Below are 20,897 nucleotides of genomic sequence, written 5' to 3'. Positions count from 1 at the left end.
CACAGCAAGAAACCACTTGGTCCTTGCCCTCCCATGGAACTCATGGGTGGACAGACAGGATAGACTTAGCGCACTTGGAATTACTTGTTCTGAGTATTGGAGGAGAAGAACAGGGGGCCAGAGGAGCATGAGACAGGGCCTTACATCAACTGGACTTGAGAAAACATTTTGGGAAGAAGTATTTACACTAATTCTGAAAGGAGAGTCAGTGAGGCCAAGAAATGGGGAGGAGAATGGGGTGGCCTGAGTTCCAGACAGGGGGAACAGCCTGTATTAAGGCTCTGGGGGTGGCAAAAGGAAGTGAAAGGAAAAAAAAAAAATTAATTAATTAAAAAAAAAAAAAAAAGGAAGTGAAAGGAGGCCAGTGGACCTGAGGTCAGAGAAGAAACCAGGAGTGGGACTTGAAGCTGGAGAGGAAGAGGAAATCAGGGCCTTCTTAACCATATCAAGACAGTTGGCAATTGTCCAAAATGCTGTGGGGTGTTATTGAAGGGATTTATGCAAGGCTGTGACATTGGGCTCACACTTTGAAAAGATTATCAGGCTGCTGTGTGAGGAAAAAAAGAGTAGACTTAGGAATAGCTCTTGCAGCCATTCAGGGGGGCAGAGATGGTGGCCTGGGCCCATGTAGGGGCAGTGAAGATGGAGAATGGTGAGTAGGTTCACTAGGTGATTTAGGATATTGAATCGACAGGACTAAGCAATTGATGATATCTGTTAGGGCTGAGGAGAGGGAATTTTCCAGGACTGTTCTTGGATCTGCCTACAACCCCATTGCCCTTTCCTATAAGAATGCAGATGAGTGGAGGAGGATCATATATTCAGTTCTCAATTCCTCAAGTTTGAGGTGCATATGAAACATCAAAGTGAAGATGTTGAATCAGTGAATGAATTTGCAGGGTTTGAAGGTTAGCAAAGAGGCCTGGATGGAAATTGAAGTGTAGAAATCATGGGCACATAGATTTATTTTATTTTATTATTTTATTTTATTTTATATTATTTTATTTATTTATTTATTTATTTATTTATTTATTTATTTATTATTAATTCAATTTGCCAACACCCATTGCTCATCACATCATGGGGCACATAGATTTTAAATGAATTTTAATTTAAATGATTTTAAATGGGGTGTATGTGTGAGATTGCCTCGAGAGGCAGACAGAGAAGGATGCAGGCCAGATTTTTGAGGAGCTCCAGCAGCAGAGGAGGGGCTGGCAAAGGAGGTTGAGAAGGCACAGCTGTGAAGAAGAAACCAGAAAACTAGACACATAGAGACCAAGGACAGTTTTCTGAGAATAGGAGGAGAGGTCGGCTGTCAAATGTTCCTGAAATGTTAAGTAAGATTAAATCTGAGGACCTTGCTATCCATGGAGTTGAACAAATTGTTGACCATAGAACATTTCTGGCAAAGCAGTGGGAGGAGAAGCCACACCAAAGTGAGGAGTTGAGACCAAATAGTGGAAGATATTCTGAAAATTCACCTCAGGGATGGGATGGGTGAAAGATTGGGGTGGCCAGCCACCAGGGATTGGTCCTGGAAGAGATGTTAAATTTCAAGAACATGGAGCCTCACTCTGGTTCAGGAAACATGGATCTCAATGTCAATAGAGAGGAACACTTGGAAACTTGGCTCAAATGGCTCCCAGAAGCAAAGATGAAAGTGAGTGGGAAGTGGAAGGATTCATCCAGGATTCCTACAGAGACCACACCAAGATTCCAGCTGCCCTTGAGAGAGCCTGCAATCAAGTCCCACATTCCCACGTGTTCCTGGTCACACATGCTCCTAGGAAGCCTTCCAGGGTCAATGGAAGAACTGAAAAAAAAGCAAAACAAAAAACAAACAAACAAACAAAAAACCCACACAAAAATGAAGAAGCATCTCAGGTTAAAGGAACTGACCTTTGGAGCAAAAAAACTGGTATTAAAAATCTCTCTTCACTACCTGCTCTGTGTGATCTGGGGCAAGTTTCTAAACATTTCTGTGGGTTATAAGACATATGGAATATGAAAATTTGTTTTCTTCACGTTTTCTCTTTTGGATGCTAATCCTCCAGTTATGAACAAGGCCATTCCTGAACCCAAGAAGAAAGGAACAACAAGCTGGCTTGCCTCAGCCAGCAGTGCCCAGAGGCAGAGACACAAAGGTATTCCTTCAGGAGGAGTGGGGAAACAAGCTGAGGTGTCTACTGGACCAGCCTGGCTGTCCTGATGGCCAGAGCTCAGCACAGATCCCACCATGACCCCAGCCCAGCCTGCTCATACGCATGAGGGTCCTGAGACAGAAGGCCAGCCTTACTCTCTTCCCTGCCATAGTCCTCACCCCAAGTGGTGCAATCAAAGGTAAACACTGGGCCTGCCCAGAGACCTGGCAAAACAAGTACACTTGTGCATCATCATCATTATCAAACTATTAACACCACGTGCAGCGTGGGTGTGGGGCTGAAAGCCCAGTGTGGTAGCAAGCAGGTGACACCATGCCACAGCAATCCCCTGCCCACAGCCAAAGGCCCGGAGGCTCCATTCTGGAGTGGCAGTGTGGTTGGAGGGACATCCCCAGCTCATAAGCTGCCCTAGCACGTGGTGGAGAAGCTGTCTTCCTTCTCTGGATCCCTAGTCCAGGAGAAGCCTTCCCAAGCAGATACTCTGCTCTGAATCTAGGTCAGGGAGGCATGTGGGGTCAATGCATGATGGTTGGAGCTGCAGGAGCCAGGAGCCTTCCAGCATGGTCTGAAACATGAGAGATTCCCAGGAAAGTCTGGGAGACTTTGGTTGTTCCCTTTGGATTTGAAGAATGGATCACAACTCTCACGGACAGGATATAAAGGGATTTGAGTAAGAGAAAGATTAGCCACATAGCAGAAGTTCCCTGAGATCCCCCTGGTTGGCGGAGGACTCCACCATCTCTGCTACATGGGGTCTCAGCTCTAGAAGACCCAGGGGAGAGCTTTTCCTGTGTGCTAGTGTCCACTGGCCATGCCAGCCAGCCTATCGTCATGGAATCTTCCTTCCCAGAATGAAGATGTCTGGGCTTTACGTGGTATCTGCTAGAGTGAGGTCTGTGTGGAATCCCTCTAGCTTGAACTTGACCACTGCTGGGCTGTGATGGAAAGGGCAAGCTACCCTCAGTAGTTAAGCAGCCTTGGGCAAGTCACTAATCTTCTCTGGGTTTTTAGTCTCTTACATGTAAAACTGGGCTGAAAATTCATTGCTGCAAGTGGTCAGTGATTCCGCGCTACATGATGAGTGGGAAAGAGCTCCAGAATTGAATTAGGAAATCCAAAACCTAGTTCAGGCCCTGTCTCTTTCTTTGCCTCAGTTTCCTCCTCTCGGCAACAGGGGTGGAGGGGACTGACTGGGTGGCTATTAAGGTACAGGTGCCCTCTGACCAGTTCTGACCTCATCCCTATTTCTTTCCAGCCCCTGGGTGGGATTCTCCTCGGGAGGGGAAAGGAGGTCACAGCTGGGCTGGGACCCAGCAGCTGGGATGGAGCAGAGCATCCCTGTTTGGTTCTCTGGTCCTCTTGAGGTGGTACCAAGGAGGATGCCTATGGTGCTTCCACCAAGAGGAGCCACATTTCCTCCACAGGTTGATGAGGGCCATGGCTGGGTGGTGGTCAGGCGGGGTGGTCCACTCAGACTCCTCACCTAGGAGGGAACAGTCACACTGCCAGACTCTCCTGCCGGACTTGGTGTATGAATCATAGGCTGTTCTCCACCAATGCAGAATGAAGAGCCTTACCTGGGCTTCTTTCCAGAAGAGACTCTTAAGACCATTTCACCAGGAGCATCTCTGTCATGCAGAGAGAAACTAATAGATATAGAGGGAGAAGACTTGGATCAGAAACTCCTTTTTACAACCTACCAGTTGAGTGACTCTAACTGAGACTTTTAACCCCCTGGGGGAATATAGCTAGTATTAAATAAGATGACATTTATGAGTTCAATTAGCCAGATTCCTGGCACCTAGTAGGTTCTCACCAAATGCTGTTTAGTCTTCACCTAGAGGTAAATGTAGTAAGGGGTACAGATGGGCAAAGAAATTGATCCCCCTAGGGGCCCACCAGGAGCAGGGCCTGGGGCTGTCCCAGACCCCCAGCTAATTATCCAGGGCACACATTGTCCTATCTGCTCACCCTATGTGCTGTGCAAATATCACCACCATCCATGTGTGGGGAGACATAAAGTTTGGGAAGCTGTGGTGGGCTGAATCTGGAGATCATGGGAGAGGTGAGAGAGGGGAGCAATGGGCAGTGTAGCTGTGTGACTTAGAGGATGTCACAGCTCGGGCTGTGAGCTCCCCATCTGTGAATGGGGGTCAGTCAAGGGCACTACCATTTTGCAGAAATGACTGTTGCAAGAGGGAGAGTACCTTGTATGCTTGAGTAGACAGCTCATCTTACCCTTTCCCCACCTGCCATGGTCCTATTCTTCACACTGTACATCAGTGAATGGAATGTATGTGTCAAACTCACAGATCAGGAAACTAACACATGCGGAAGAGGATATGGCTGCAGATGATAATGGGTGATATGGTTGATCCAGGACTTTAGCCCTGGTGGTCAGTGACTGGGCCTCTCCAGGCACCAGAATCTGGCTCTTTCCAATCTACTCCCTGACCTCTGAGAGATAAGTCCCAGTGCTCCCCCTCTCCCTGCGTTCCTATGGGGTTCTTCTCGGGAGAGGCCACCTGGTCAGTCCAATTGTGTCAGCTGTGGTAGCCTGTTCGGGCATCAGGCCATGCCCCGTAGACCTCTGGCTTGTCTGCAACAGCAGAGATGTAGCCCTCTCCATCCTTCAGTGCTGGGCTTCAGGCAGCCCTGGCTTCACTGGAGCAGGAGCCCTCAGCCCTGGCTACACACTGGAATCCATCAGTTAATTTTAAAAATGACATCTACAGGATGTCTGTAGGTGAAGTCTTAAATCTTCCCAGGCGATTCCAATCTGCAGCCAAGATTGAGAACCATTGCATAGGAGAATAACAGTGTGACCTTGGGGGAAGAGCCACAAGTGTGAGCCTCCATGTTACTTCTCTGTTGTTTTTTTCCATCATGCTTCATGGTATTGGGTCCATGTGCTTCCCTTTTTCCTCAGTTTTCTATCCCAAAACATAATTTTTACCCCTTTCATCTTTTCTATTCTGTCCCATTGAGCTGATCTTTTTTATAGTAGTCTTGGTGTCTTCCTTTTATTCTGCTTTTCACTTATTTATTCATCCAACATGTAGTGAATGCCTGCTACCACAGGCAACCTACTAGCTGCTGGGAATAGCAAAGAACAAGAAGGCCAGGTCTGATGGAATGCATGTTCTGCTGGGATTTGCCCTGTTTTTCTTTCTCTTTTTATTAATAAGGCTGGGATATTTGAAAAAAAAATTTTTTAAGATACGTGTTACTGGTCCCTTCTTAATTTTGCCTCTTATTTTTACTCCTTAAACTTCTTGTTTGATTATAAGCAAAGCCTCTGCCCAAAGGAAATTAAACAAGCTCAGTTACTTGTGTTGGACAATGTTTGCATGTGTGTGTACACACAGGTCTTGTGTTGTATCAACAGAGGAACACTGGCATCTGGATGTTATTTGTGTTTGGAGATTCCTAAGCCAAGCCTCCTTGTACTTCTGTGCCTGGGAAGGCTCTTGGAGAACACAGCCTTGATTAAACTAGTTGTCTTCTTACCTCTGAAGAATACTCAACCAACAAATAAAGATTAGGTGAGGGTCTCTTATGCATAGGACATTGAGCTAGGTGTTCTTGTAGGAAGAGGTTCTGGAGGTGCCCAAATGGCAATAAGCAAAAGGCCCAGCCTCTCCCTCAGGAATCCCACCAAGGATATAGGACTATTTCCACACAGAAGTACTGAGTGATACAAGGCTGTCATGGTGAGGGCAAGTAGGCACTTCAGAAAAGCCATCATTTGGAGAAGACAATTCTCAGGGTATTACTGGCACCAGTGCAGATTATTCTGAGATAGATAGTTTCACCCCTCCTACAGTTTTGGTGTGTACCTTCCCCTTCAAGCTGTGGGTCTTCTGTAGAATAGGCACCAATGAGAACCCATCCTGTCCTAGATGATAGGCCACCAACATATACTTTCCATCACATTGGCAGAGCTCACTCAGGAGACAGGGTCTAGGTTTGCCTTGTTAAAAAAAAAAAAAAAAAAGGACAATTTCACTTACTCTCTTCTCACAACTGCTAAAAAGTTTGAATTGTACTTTCTTCCCAAGTCTCAGAGCCAATCATAGGCATTGTCTTAGCTGCTAGCATAGGGAATTTGGTGGAGCTGCATCTTTAACCAGAGAGAAGAACAAACCTGTTTTTTCTTGGAGCATAGGGATTTCTTTATGGAACTGATCTACTGCTGTCTGAGGGAGTGGTCTTCAATTTCTTTTTTAATGACCCATATTAAGAAATACATTTTGCATCACTGCCTGTGACTGAAAGGAGTTTCCCAAAACATCACTTACCCTTACTATATGCAATGCCTTCAGGTATTTTATATTCTATTTAATTTTTTTAAATTACTGATGAGTCCACCAAATTAAATTCATGGGATAATAATAGGTTGTAACCCCAGTTTGGAAAACACTCTTCGGAAGCCCCTGCTGCTTTAATCCACATGGGCCCTGAGGCCAAGGCTTGGTCTAGCACCCCCTTGTGGATTTCTTGACAACTGTAAGCACCCGGCTTGTTCAGTCACCAAGATATCCGTGTGCCTGTGCCTTTCCCAAAAGGAACATCTGCTGATTGTTGCTAACATTTGAAATGAAGCATCTTCCCTCCTCTGGGATATGTCCTCTTAGGACATCTTAGTAGCAAAACTCAGAGAAGAAATGTTTGTTAAAAAGTGATGGAGCTTATTTCTGGCTTTTGACAAGTACTGGCCCCTGTGTTTTCACAGCTGCTAATAGATCACATAGATGCATCTGCTCTAAATAAGCTCCTCATGCATGTGAAGAGCACCCACAGTGCCTGGAAAGGGTGCCCAAGAGGTGTTAGTCCCCCACTGCCTCACAGCTGATAAGGATTCTTTGATGTGTTGACAGGACTCGAAGATTTCTTATATTTAAGAGAATTCAGTCTGTCCTATAACAAAATGCCTTGCAAAGGTTAAAAGTATTTTTAAGTCACTTCTCAATGTCTCTAAATGTAAAAGAGGTTAGAGATTGATGTGCTTGCCAACCCATTTGGGCCATGGTGGTTGTACAGAGAAGCATTAAGTGGTGGAAACAAATACATGCATTGTAAAGCCAAGCTATTTCTGCCCATTTCCCATGATGTGTCCCATCCCACCTCCAACTGGCCCAAGCTAAGTGGGGGCCAGTGACCTTTCATTCAGTCCAAGTAGGTTCAGGCATGCTCCTTAAAGCTGCTGGTGGCATAGAGCTGGGAAGGACTCCTACCATCCTTAATAGTGAGTCTGTAGCTTTGGGTCTCTTGTTGGGCTTGTGGGCAATTAGTGAAGATAACTAGTGTCCAGTGTTCAGGAGCATCTGTGCCCAAATGGCCCCTACATACCACTCCTTGGGTATATTTTTTTCTTCCTTACATACTCTGCATGTATTCCTCTCTTCTGGGCTCTGGAACGATCCCATGGCCAGCTGGGCCCATTGTAGCAGTGCCCACGCATGCCTGGTGTGACCTGAGCCCTCTGTGCAGCTCTAAGGCTGAGGCTTTGGCACGGCTAAATCAGTGGTTACCCACAAGTCACATTATATTGAACAGATTAGAAAGGAAGACAACATCTTAATGTCAGAGAGCCAGGAACAAAAGGCCGCCACTTAGATTTTACTTTATACTCAAGACAACCAACGTATAACTATGATTTGAAACATACTGAAAAAATGTCAGCAGATCAAGATCTGAGGTTGAACAAGCTCCAGACTCCTAGCTGGAGCTCAGAAGTCTGGCTCTCGGCCTTGCTGCCCTAACAATGGCCAGAATGCAAGGATAATTTAAATATATTAGTCCGTATTACCCAAAGGCAAATGTTACTTGAAATTTATGGAAAATATTTGAATTTCACCCCTCAGGTATTTTGGCACCCAGGCTTTAAATTCCAACTCTTTCTGCCCAGTTTAGACCCTTTCCAGCATTTCAACTTTGATTGCCCAAAGCAAAATGCTAATTCTGTCAAATGAGTTCCAATGGGTCACCTCTGGCTTGTATCTCTCAATTCAACATGCAGACAATCGATGTGTGGCATACACATCAGTCCAACACTCCTGGCCACCTGTGGCTTTGGAGGTGAGGACAGAAACAAACCTCTCTGAATCATACAGACCAGGGAACCCAGCTGCACTCCTCAGACACTGTGGGAACACATTTCACAATAAGATGTCACATTTAGGAGGGGACTTTAGGGTTTACAGTTGTTACAAAGTACTTTCACTCTACCTATGGCTTTTATCTCCATAGCTTACAGCTGAGAAGGAAACAAAGCCACGTTAAGGGACTCACCCAAGATCTCACAGCTATTGTCAATCTGGGATTCCAGTTCTATACTTCCAGTCCTAAGCTCCTCCAAGCAGGCCAGAGCCCTGACACTGGTGATCTTTGGATGTTCATGACCTTGGGAGGCCATACTGAAGAGGTTATGTGGTCCCAGCCCTTTGATGCCTTTGTCTAGAACATGCTACCTATCTTTGACCTATCTACTTTGAGAAATCTTCTGCCTAAATGTTAATATTTATCATTTACAGCTGGCCACTGCCCCCTTTCAAAGGTGAACATAGTAAAATTTATGACAGGTGTGCTATCAGACAACAGAGAAGCATAAAAGCACAAGAAAGAGTGGTAATCTCCATCTGTGCAAATGATTCATCCAAGGCTGGGACACCTGACGGATTCTGGAATGGGGCTGCAGCCACACGTTTTCCTCCTGGGGCTACTATTGCTTCTGGGGCAAGGTAAGTCTGCCTTTTGCTCAGAGGGCAACCAGTGGGTCAACCTGTTGGTGTCCCATGTTGCTTAGGCACAGAGCTTGAGAGAGGAACATATCTTTCTCATGCACAGGTTAGATGCATGCAGGTTGGAATGCTAGGGTTCAAGTGCCGATGGCTGTGGGGCAAGAGGCAGGTCTGGGGCTAAGTGAGGAGTGCTGATGGGCAGTAGCTGAGTGGTGCAAAAAAAAAAAAAAAAAAAAGCCATAGGAGCAAGGAACCACTAAGATCGGGGTTCTAGTTCTCTGTGTTGTGTGGCCTTGGGTGAGTTCTATCTCCCTGGACCTTGATTTCACCTCATCCTTAAAATGGGAATACTACTATTTTATGGGCTTTGCTTTGTTTTTGCTAGAAGGACAGAGGAAGGCAGGCTCATTAGCCTGACTCTAGCTAGACATCTTACATAATTTGTTTTTGGGAACATATTTGGCTTTCTTTGGTCCTGAGTTGAAAGCAGAGACAAAAAGTAGGGAAGCTGGAATCACAGCATCCTCACTATTTTGGGCTAATAGCTGTGGGGGTGGTGGTTGAGCTTCCTTGACCAGCTGCTGATGTTCAGGTCAGAGTTCACATTCATCAGTGGTCTGGCCATTGTCTGTTTGATATTTAATTTCTTTATTTCTAAAGTTTTCAATCTTATGCTCTGGTTTCTCTTCAGATCATATCAATCTTTCACCTTTTATTAAGAGTTTTTAGTCTTTCCCTTCTGTGTGTCCTTTATGTCTTAAGAACACCTCTCCTATATTGACATCATGACATTAGCCTGTATTTCCTTCTAAAACTGCATAAATTTGCTTTTCTCATTTGGGTCTTTAATACATCTGGGATTGATTTTTTTGTGACTAGTGTAAGAGGGGAACCCAATTTTACTTTTTTTTTTTTTTTCATGAAAATACAGGTTATCCCAGCACCATTTATGGAGAAGTCCATTGTTTCCCTACTGCTGTGAAGAGCACCCTCTGTTCCTATACAAAGGGCTTGGATGTGCTTGCAATTGTTTCAAAACTTGGCTTTATTCATTTGTCTACCCCTGCGCCAATGGCACATTGTCTTAATTCTTAATTAAGCTTTATAGTAAGTTTTATTATTTGGGAAAAGAGGTCTTTCTATTTTTTTCTTCTTAGAAATGACTTGACTTTGAACTTCCATATAAATTTTACTGTCACTTTCTACCCCTAAAAAGACAATTGGGATTTTGATCAAAACTGATTTGAGTTCTATATCAAGTTGGGGAAAGCAAACATCTTTACGATACTGAGCCTTCCAAACCAAGAGCATGTTTAGATCTATTTTCTTTAATGCTTCTCAAGGTTTTGTAGTTTCTTTGGTGAGGTCTTGCATACATTTTGTTTAATTTATTCTTAGGCATATGATATTTTATTGTATGATAGGTGGATTTTAAAATTTTTATTTTGAAATGTTTATTGGTATATAGAATTGATTTTTATGTGTTGATTTTGAGCCCAATTGCATTCTTATAAATTTTAATAAGTTATCTGTATATTCTTTTGGATTTTTCTCTATACTCAATCCTGCCAATAATGACAGTTTTGTTGCTCTCTTTTCAATCTATATACTTTTTCTTTCTTTTGCCTCCTTGTACTGGCTCCACTACAATTTTTCATGGAAGTGATCCTTATTCCCAAGTTCAAAAAGAAAATGTTTAACAGGGGATCCCTGGGTGGCTCAGCGGTTTGACGCCTGCCTTTGGCCCGGGGCGCGATCCTGGAGTCCTCGGATGGAGTCCCGCGTCCGGCTCCCGCATGGAGCCTGCTTCTCCCTCTGCCTATGTCTCTGCCTCTCTCTCTGTCTATCATGAATAAATAAAAAATAAAAAAATCTTAAAAAAAAAAAAGAAAATGTTTAACATTTTGTCAGTATGTATGGTGTCTGCTATAGGCTTTTCTGCAGATACTCTTTATGAAACTAAGAATATCTATTTTATTACTAGTTTAAGAGGTTTCTAAAAGAATGATGAGTGAATGTTGAATTTTACCTAATACTTTTTCTGCACTTATTGAGATGATTATATGATTGACTCCTTTAAATGTGTTAATGTGATAAATTGACTTATCATTATTCATTTTTTTCAGTCATTACTTACTAGATTTACTGAAGACCATACATTGTATTTGCTTGCCCTGCCTTTTCTACCTCTTTTAATCTAGAACAGTTCTTTAGTCTTTTGGTTTGTTTGTGGTTTTGTGTCACTGAAAACTTTAGGCTATTTTGTGTGTGTGTGTGCACTTTAATTTGGATTTGTCCAAAGTATTTATTCCTTGCTGGAATCAGATTAAACTCTTTGGGCAGAAATACAGAATAGATCATGTTGTGTCCTTGATGTAGTACACTGGGGATACAGGTGATGTTGGTAAATGCCCTAATTGGTGGCATTAAATTGGTAACTTGGCTAAAGTGCATCTGCCAGATTTCTCCCTTGTTAAGGAAACTTCCCCCAGGTGATTTATAAATTATTTGTAAGGAGATACTGTGATATTATGTGACTCTTCTTATACTCAGTGGTTTTTCCATCCACTGATGATTCTTGCCTTAATCGATTATTACCAGAGTGACTGTAAAATGGTGATTTAAAAATACCTCTCATTCCTTCTAATATTGATAGTTTGCATTCCCTATTTAAAAAATATTCTCTATCACACTCTTTTTATATTCTTTTTAATACAAAATGGATTTATGGATTCTTTTATTAATCAGGGCATTATAATCCATTCAAATCATTATTCATTATTTTGATGTAATTACAGATTTGGCCAGCGAAGTCTCTTCACACTGTCTCCTATGTCCCATCCATTTTTAAGCTTTTAGCTATATGAAACAACCTATTCCAATGAATCTTGTATTTTTCCTATCTTAGCCATGCAATTAGCCATTTCTTCAAGGTTCCAATTGTTGGAAAATTTTATTTAGAAACCAGGTATCTAGGTGGTAGGGATGTTCATTGCTGCTGGAGTGTCATTATGTCCAAGCTCACTCAGTGGACAGATCTAGGAAGTACAGTTTTCTTTTTAAAAAACAAATGTAAAAAAAAATGTATACAGTTTATCTCTAACTTTAGTTAGAATTGGAGTTTCATCTCCTTCCCTCATTTCAGACTGGTTTTTGTCCTTCCCTCACAGTGCAAACCAAGGTTACAAAAACATGAATAAATCTATTCATTTACTGAGTCCTATGATACATACAATATAACATTAGAATCACTCTAACAATAGGGGCACCCGGGTGGCTCAGTCAGTTGGGCATCTGAGTTGCTCAGTGAGTTAGGTGATGAACTTGATTTCAGCCTAGGTCTTAATGTCAGGATCATAATTTCAAGTCTCACATTCCAAGTCTCACATGGAGCCTACTTTAAAAAAATAAAAAAAAAAGAAGAAGAGGAGGAGGAAGAAACAACAGCACCACCATAATTTCTTTGCCATTGTTTTGCCCTTAGAGTATATCCCACTCAGGGTATATGACCAAAATAGTTTCTTCAAAATCACTTGAATTAATTCTTTTTCTTTTGTTTTCTTTGTATGGTTGTATCATCTATTTGACATATAGTTTGTTTCTTTTTATATTGTTATAGAATTTCTCCCATTTTTGTTGATTTTACTTTATTTTTTGAATATATAAAACATAGTTGTGACTTTTGAACCATATTAAGGTGAAAAAATATACTCAGAGAAGTCCCATCCCATTCTCTCACCCTTTCTTTCATCCCATTTCCACCTATTCTTTTAAGTAATTTAAAATTTCAATTACATTGAAATTACATAAAATTTCAATTTCATTATTTTCATATTCTTTCTGTGTTTCTTTTTGCAAACATACTTTATCATTTGTGCAAGAAGTAAGACAAAATAATCTATAATTTTTGTATCTAAATTTTCTTCACTTAATATATTCTGAAATTATGTTGCATACATTCAAACCTTTTTCATTTTTTCCAACTGTAGAATATTCCACTCTTACCATATATTCAATGAGTCTCCTAAGTGGGCATTAGGTTATTTCTAATATTTTACTATTATAAGTAGTGTTGTCATGAATAATCATGTGCATATGTCTTTTTCATGTTGTTGGAGGTATAGCTTAGGATAAGTTCCCAGACTGAGATTTTTGGGCCAAAGGGTAAATATACATAGTTTTCTTAGTAGAACTCACAAATAAAGCCATCTGGGCCTGGAATATTCTTTTTTGCTAGATTTTTGACTACTGATTCAATTTTTTTTTAATGGCTATAGAATTCATATCTTTTGTTTCTTGTTAATATGCTTTGGAAAGTTTTGTTTTTCTAGGAATGTGTCCATTTCAAGTAAATTTCCAAGTGTTTTATGTAAATTTATATAGAATTTCTGTTTTTAACTCTTTGATATCTGTAGCTTCTATAGTCACACCCCCTTTTGTTTCCAATACTAGCTACCGGTGACTTTTTCCTTTATTTTTGATTCCTCTTGTCAGAGGTTTGTCTACCTTATTAGTTTTTTTGCAAAGAACTAATTTTTGGCTTTATTGATCTATGTCATAGTTGTCTATTGCTGTGGAGCAAATCACCTTAAATTTTACTCACAAATGGCAACCATTTTATTTGCTCAAAATTCAGTGGATCTTCAGTTTGGGAAGACCTCAGCTGAGACATTTTCTCCCTGTTCTACATGTGTGGGCCTGACATGGAGGATCTATAATGATGTGTTCTGGGGACTTGGTCCTGGTGTGTCTTCGAGCTCCTCTATGTGGCCTTCCTGTAAGGGGAGCCTGGGCTTCTGTACCTGGTGACTCAGGGCTCCAGATTAGCAAAAATAGAAGCCACAGGGCCTCTTAACTCTTAATGCCCAAAAGTCATCTCTGTCACTTCTATTGGTCAGTGCAGGTTTCAGGGCCAGCCTGGATATAAGAGGAAGGAAATAGACTTCACTGCTTGGGTGGAGGAGTAGCAAAAGTCACATTGCAAAGGGGTATATAGGCTGGGAGAAAATGTCAGAGCCATCTTCGGAAAAACATACCACAGTTGAAATTGTATGTTTGTTTCCTATTTCATTAATTTCTGTGAATTGATCTTGCATGGCGTTTAGAGTATATCTTGAATCTGTGGCTTGATATCTTTTAGAAATTTTTAAAATTCTCAGCCAGTAGCTCTTGAAATACTGCTTCTACTCCATTATTTCTGTCTTTTCCTTCTGTAGTGCCAGTTAAATGTTTGTTTGGTTTTCTTTATATACCACGTCTCTTAGCCTCTCTTCCAACTGTACCATCTTTTCTGTCTTTCTGTACTGCATTCTAAGTAATTTATTGTGACACATGCCCTAATTTATTCATTCTCTCTGTTGCTGTTAAACCTGATCCTTGAAGATTTTGAAAATTGGTTTTATTTTTCAAATTTAATTTACATTTAGTTCTGTACCAAATTTACCATGTTAGTTTTTAAAGTAATTTTGTGTTCCCATAAATATCAAATTTTCTTTTCTTTTTTAAAAACATAGTAGTTTTATAATTTTGGTCTGATAATTTCAGTATCCAAAGTCTTGGATCTGTTTCTGCTCTATTTTTTTTCCTGCTACTTCTTGCTCCCGGATGCTTTGTTTCTGTCTCCATTTACTTCTTTTTTTATTGTGTGCTGCTTAGACTCCTCCAAAACACTATCTGTGAGACTCTTTGGGACCTAGGATGAATATGCCTGTCTTCTGAAACTATATAAATGTCATTCCATTGGGCACTGGGGACAATGACATTTGAGGATCCCTTCAAATGAAAGTCACAGGGTGAGGTTCTCTAGAAGAGCCAACCAAGCCCCACAGTAACCACTGTACATATACAACAGCTTCCCTCTAAGAAAGATACTCTCTTCTCCTCATTTTACAGATAAGACAACTGACACTCAGAAATTAAATAACTTCCCTCAAAGTCATCTAGCTATAAGTACAGGAGCCAGAATTCAGTCCTGAGACTGAATCCCAAGCCAGCGCTTTTCCCCACCACCCTGCATTACAGGTCATAATTCGGCTTTCATTGAAGCTTGGAAATGGGCTCAACAAACAATACACATAGGAATAGGTTCCTTTTATGAAAGTTTGGGTGTATAAAACTGAAAGCATTATCTCAAAACTACAGCTTTGGCAAGAGATCACTGTATTTAGTAAAGTATAATATTTTGCTAGAATTTCATTTTCCTAAACTGGTCAGTGGTTCCCCAGGAGACTGTCCTTGCCTTGGTATGTACCCACTCCAGGCCTGTCACTGTTAAGCCAAAGGTGGGAGCTGGGTAGACACATCATGTAAGGAAAGGAATACCTCTTCCCTTATTAGAACAAGTAAAGGGGCACCTGGGTGGCTCCGTCAGTTAAGCATCTGCCTTGGGCTCAGGTCATGATCTTAGGATCCTGGATTTGAGCCCCACATCAGGCTCCCTGCTCAGTGGGGAGTCTACTTCTCCCTCTTCCTCTGCACTCCCTCCATCCTGCTCACTCTCTCTCTCTCCCTCTCTTTCTCTAATAAATAAATAAAATCTTAAAAAAAAAAAAAGAAAGAGAAAAAGAACAAGTAAAGCTAGTTGACATTTGTTTTCCAGGGGCCTAGAGTCCTTCCTGGAGGACTTTCAGGCTTCTAGAAATACTCTTTCCAAATAAGGGTAGAAAGCAACACTGGAGAACTTCTGGTAGCCCAGATTCTTCCAGTTATTGATGAGAGAGGGGCAGGAACTTGCTAGAGTCCCTTATCTAGTTGGTGGCTGAGCCATCCCTGGAACTCCCTTGTCAGATTCTCTTTTACATCAGATGCCTCAGTCCCCACCCCTACCCCCACTCCAACCCACTCACTTGCCTCCAAATTCCTGCTCTGAGCAGCATGCCCAGGTAAGGGGTTTTTCTCGGCATGGGGCGAGGGGGGGCCTCAGGAGTCCTCCTTTCCTGGGATGTCATCTGTACCTTATAGATTTTAAGGACTTTATTGTCAATCATCCTTTTCATCAGGTTGCATTTTTGCTACTGTCAGTTAACTGTCTGAGCACCCTCTAAGTACCAGAGTTGAGCTGAGTCTGGCTGGTAGATAATAAACCAAAGGAAGGAACCCTCTGGAGAGAGAGCACGGATTTGCATAAAATCACTGGAGAAGAATTAAGTACCAAAATAGATGAAGCAGCTGTAATAAAAGCAACAGGCTTCGGAAAACGGAGAGGTGAATGTGGGCTGGAGAAGTTTCATGCGGTGGTGGGGGTGGGGGTGCAGCTCCAAGGGCTGTGTGGGATCAAGATAAACCCAGGCATGCAAGTGGGGGAGCAGTGTCCTCAGAGGCAAAGTCAGGGCTCATCACACCTCATGCAGGGGGCAGGGAGCAGGTCCACTGAGCAGCGGCAGAGTTGGTGTGGGGGAAGGATCTTGAAATTCTAAGACCAGAATGATAGAGATTATCCTAGTGTCTTTTGGCTTAAAGAGACTTCTAAGAGGATTGTTTCCAATCTCTCTCTCTGTTTCTCTCTCTCTCTCTCTCTCTCTCTCTCTCTGACCCCCTCCCCCCTCCCCCTCTCCCTTTTTTAATATTAACAAAAACTGAACCCTTGGGCAGGGCAGGTTAAGTGACCTGCCCAAGGTCGCCCAGCAAGCCTAGAATTTGGATTTGCTATCCTGGGAAGTGGGGAGCTATTAAAGGTTCTTCAGCAGGGGAGTGGCCTGATGCAAGTGGTATTTTGGGCAAGATGAGTCTGCCAGCTTCAGACATAAAAGGTCATGCATGGAAAGAGGCAGCGCACTGAAGAATTCATGTGACTGGCTCCAAGAAAGAGGCCCAGAGTTTGCTTGGCTCTGGGAAGGCCACGTGCCTTTCTCCTGCCTCAGGCAGCCATCTTTCCTGTGTTCTTGCGTCTCCATGAGGACAGTGGTTCTCAGGGCCACTCTCTTTTTCATAGCAGAACCTCCCAGTTGTCTCTGGGAGAAGACCTTCCTGAAGGGGGGCAGGGCAGGGGCAGGGACCGCTGAGGTCCCCACATGGCTCCTCGAGATTCCCCTCCTATTGGAGCCCACTAATTGCTGCTATATCCCCACATCTACCTCTGAGGGTCTCTGTTTCCCCTGAAAGCTCTGGCTGGGGCTGGGAGTGACCATGGAGGAGAGCAGTATGGGAGGGAGGAGTCAGGGCTCTGACCCACAGCCACTGAGGTATCACTTGTTCACCTTCACTATGGGGCCCTCTTCTTCAGGTGCTTCTTCCTGGCTCTGGGTCCACCTCAATTGCTCCCATGAGGAAGCTGAGGAGGAAAACACAACCTACAAGCAAAGCATTCTTCCTCTGAGGTCCTGTAGTGAGCCAGGGGCAAAACCTCGAGTCCACTGTGAATAGGCTCTCCTCATAGAACTGCTCCCTTGAGCCTTCTCCCCTCTCCTGGGGCACAGAGTGTATGATGTTGGGTCTCGGTGGGCATCAGGAAGTGGAGACAGGGAGGGGCCCCTGGCCTCTCCCTGGGATGGAATCTGTCCTGGGTGGTGGTGTCTCCTGTGGTCACCAGCTCATAACAGGGAGTGTTTAGAGAATGTTGGTTTGGGACTTCCCAAATCATCTCTAGTGTGTTTTGTACAGTCATCAGACAAGAGGGATGTGTCTGCCCAGAGGTTATGACAGCGTTAGTTCTCTATCATTCTTTGGTATCCACATGATAAATTGAGTTTGACTGATGAGTTAGGGCAGCTCACAAAACTGGTCTCATAGACATGACCAAAGAATAAATTTCCATCTACTGAGAACTCGGGCTACAGAACACAATAAGCCTTTTAGAACCTTCTTTCAAAAAGACTTCCGTCCCGAGGAAAGCATATCAGACCAGGTTAAGGAAAATTGAATGCCATGCCTTGGCTGTAGTAGGAACTTGCTGAGTGATCTTTGCCAAGTTTGCTAAGCTTTCTGGGTCTTAGTTTCCTGAGACATTCAATGTGATGATATCAAAGACCAGCCCACCTCAACCATTCTAAGGTAAGTATCCAGAGGTTAGTCTAGCTACTGAAGAAAGATTCTCTGGTTCTCAATGTCACCTTCCACCGATTATGGCATGTGACCACCAAAGCAACACAGTGAGGGAAGGACGAGGATATCCTGTGACCCTTAAAGCCTGGGGAATTCTGGGGTTGGAGCAGCAACCAAGCATGACTCCTGGTTTTTGATCCAGCACCCCCATGTAGTCATGTGTGGCGCTTGCTCACAGGTGACAGCAGCATTCCACAGGCCCTTGGGTGTGAATGGGAATGAAGTGCTGCATGCAGTGACCGATAAAGCCCAGAAGATCTGCTTACAGTCCAAACAGTACAGGGGACAAATACTGGCTGACTTTGGCCCGGTCACGAGGACCACTCCCTGCTCCGCGGATGGCAGTGCAGGCCTGGGGCCAAGCCCCTGCCCTTGCCGGTGTGGTCCATGTGAGCTGGTACAGTCACCTAGCCTCTCTGAGCCTGTAAAAAGGTTGACAGGGTTATAAACCCTGCCACGATTTATACTCTAGGGTTGCTGTGAGGATGTTACACTTTTCAAAGAGCCTGAGAATTTAATATACACTAAAGAGTGACCTTAATTCCCCATGTGTTGGCCATGAAAGTGCTCCCCAACTGCCCAGGGCAAGCGCCTTCCTTTCATCCAGGGAGACAAGTCACCCGTAGCATGAGTTCAGCCCTCTCCTACTCACACAGGAGTTTCTGTTCTTTGATCCTTAAAACAAGCTCAAGAAGAAGGCCAGGAAACCAGTCGTATCCACATTTTATAGGTGAGGAAGTCCAAGTTCAGAGAGATTAATTCTTGATCAAGGTCACAAGATGGCTGTCTTTCCTCAAGGCAGGGATGGGGGTGGAAAATTGTGCCCCAGACACAGTATAAGTGGAAAAACATGAAGGAAATCTATAAATTAAGAGAGCATGAGCTGTTTCAATTTTGCTTTTGAAATCACCCTACTTAACCCTTGGCCAGCTGTTGGGCTAACACACTTTGGGTTTCCCCAAAGAATTGGGGCTCTCAACCTCAAAGGCACGTCGCTCAAAGGACCTTAAACACTGCTGGTGCCCAGTATACCCAGGCCCCACCCCAGGCATATCAAACCTGAGTGTGTGTCTTGGGAGGTAGGGGCTAGGCAGCAGGTGATGGATTGAGAACCTCTGCTTCAGAAGGAGCTTCCCTCAGGAGACTTGTGTGTGACTTTATCTAGCGGGGCCTGCTGCTCTAATGGCTCTTTGTTAGTTCCAGGACCCCATTGGTCACGGCTCTTCCTACGTGGCTGACTGATCACAGCTGAACCTGTTTCTTCTCATGTGCACAGATGTCTTTCTCTTTCATTCCCATCAGGGTGGAAAAATACATGTTTTTTTCCCTTACTGACCTTTTGAGATGAGAGTTATTCAGGGAGCTCAAAGCCCTTTATAGATCCATGAGCTTGAGGCTAAAACAACCTTCCAAACGAGAAAAATCCGTGGGGTTCAATCATGCCACAAGTGCTTTGATAATTTCTTCCACAATATCTTGGGGTGCTATGGGAATAGGCAAGAATTTTTCTCCCCATTTGCTGGTGGGAAGCAGAGGGCCAAGTCACCCCAGGGTCAATGGGGACAGCACCCAGAGGTCCTGAGTTTCCAGCTGAGTCTTCTGGTCTGAACATTTAATATTTAGAGTTCGGGCACCATGACCCCTGGCAGTAACCATGAACAGTTCAGATCACCAAGTTAAAAACCTGAACTCTGGACAGCCTGGGTGACTCAGCAGTTTAGTGCCACCTTCAGCCCAGGGTCTGATCATGGAGTCCCGGGATCGAGTCCCATGTCGGGCTCCTGGCATGGAGCCTGCTTCTCCTTCTGCCTATGTCTCTGCTTCTCTCTCTCTCTCTCTCTCTCTCTCTCTGTCTCTCATGAATAAATAAATAAAATCTTAAAAAAAAAAAACCCTGAACTCTGTAGTTATATGAGGAAATCCCAGAATATTGAAGTTAGTATAGACCATTTTTCAGACTATCTCTCTGATACTGAAATTATAATAATCACAGCTTCTGCTTACTGTACTTTTACCAGTGTCAGATACTGTGTTTTACGCTTCCGTGCATTTAATCCTTCAGGCAGTTCCACAAGGCCAGTGTTATCAAACCTCATCTTTAGGTGAGGAAATAGAGGCATGGACAGACTGACCAGACCAGGGGGTGACCAAGCTCCTAACATCCGCCTGGTATGTGTGTCATCTGCTTGCCCTGATCCCTCACCTCTGCTTGGACCAGTGCCCCAAGGGGCCCATTCTTGTTCCAGTAGCTCTGGTGATTCTCCAAGAGACAACCCATCTCCCCTGATCCACTCCTGGTTTGGGGGTCACATGGAATAAAGCTAGCCCCTCTTTAGATGCTAAAGGAAGGTCTTATACACCCCTCTTCAGCTTTTCTTCTCTGGTCTTCCCCAGTGTGTTTAAATAGACTATCTAACTATTTATGTTTCGATGTGTCCTATGTGTTTTGTGATCTTTTCTCCTTCTTTCTTGCCTCCTTTGGACTACATATTTTTACGGTTTCACTTCCACCACCCTACCCTGCCCAACATGAACTTGCTGATTATATGTGTTTTTGTTGTTCTTGTGGCATTTACAATCACAACATGCATCCTTGACTTATTAAAATTTAATTAAATGACTACTTTCATCATTTCCCAGATAAAGGAAAAACCTGATTCGTGCAACTCCATTTACTCCATCTGAATCTGCCCACACGGCAAGATGTTACATATGTTTTATAGTCCACACTACATTATTCTTATAGTTTGTATTGGGGGTGGCAGATTTTTTTCTTTAAGTGACCAAATGGTAAATATTTTAGGTTTTGTGGCTCATACATGGTCTGTATCACATATTCTTCTTTTTCTTTTTCTTTTTTTTAACCTTTAAAAACAAAAAACCATTCTTCTCTAGAGAGCCATACAAAAATAGGCTGTGGGCAGATTTGACCTATGGGTCATAGTTTGCT

At 43.2% G+C, this 20,897-nt stretch overlaps 1 protein-coding gene across 5 annotated transcripts in view; it reads left to right on the top strand.

Moving 5' to 3' along the window:
- PLB1 (phospholipase B1) overlaps positions 1-20,897 on the top strand; it is a 136,944-nt gene that overhangs the window by 11,188 nt on the left and 104,859 nt on the right. For 4 of the 5 annotated variants that reach the window (XR_013349497.1, XM_077843738.1, XM_077843736.1 and 1 more), the window contains exon 2: positions 8,702-8,908. Coding sequence is in view for 4 of the 5 variants with exons in the window: in XM_077843738.1 (XP_077699864.1) it covers positions 8,815-8,908 (94 nt within the window). In the remaining variant the exon portion in view is untranslated. The remainder of the gene's footprint in view (positions 1-8,701; positions 8,909-20,897) is intronic. The other variant, XM_077843737.1, reaches the window with a different exon arrangement.

Source organism: Canis aureus, chromosome 12 (assembly GCF_053574225.1).
Source record: "Canis aureus isolate CA01 chromosome 12, VMU_Caureus_v.1.0, whole genome shotgun sequence".
Lineage (NCBI taxonomy): Eukaryota > Metazoa > Chordata > Mammalia > Carnivora > Canidae > Canis > Canis aureus.
This window is presented reverse-complemented; position numbering and strand designations above follow the sequence as displayed.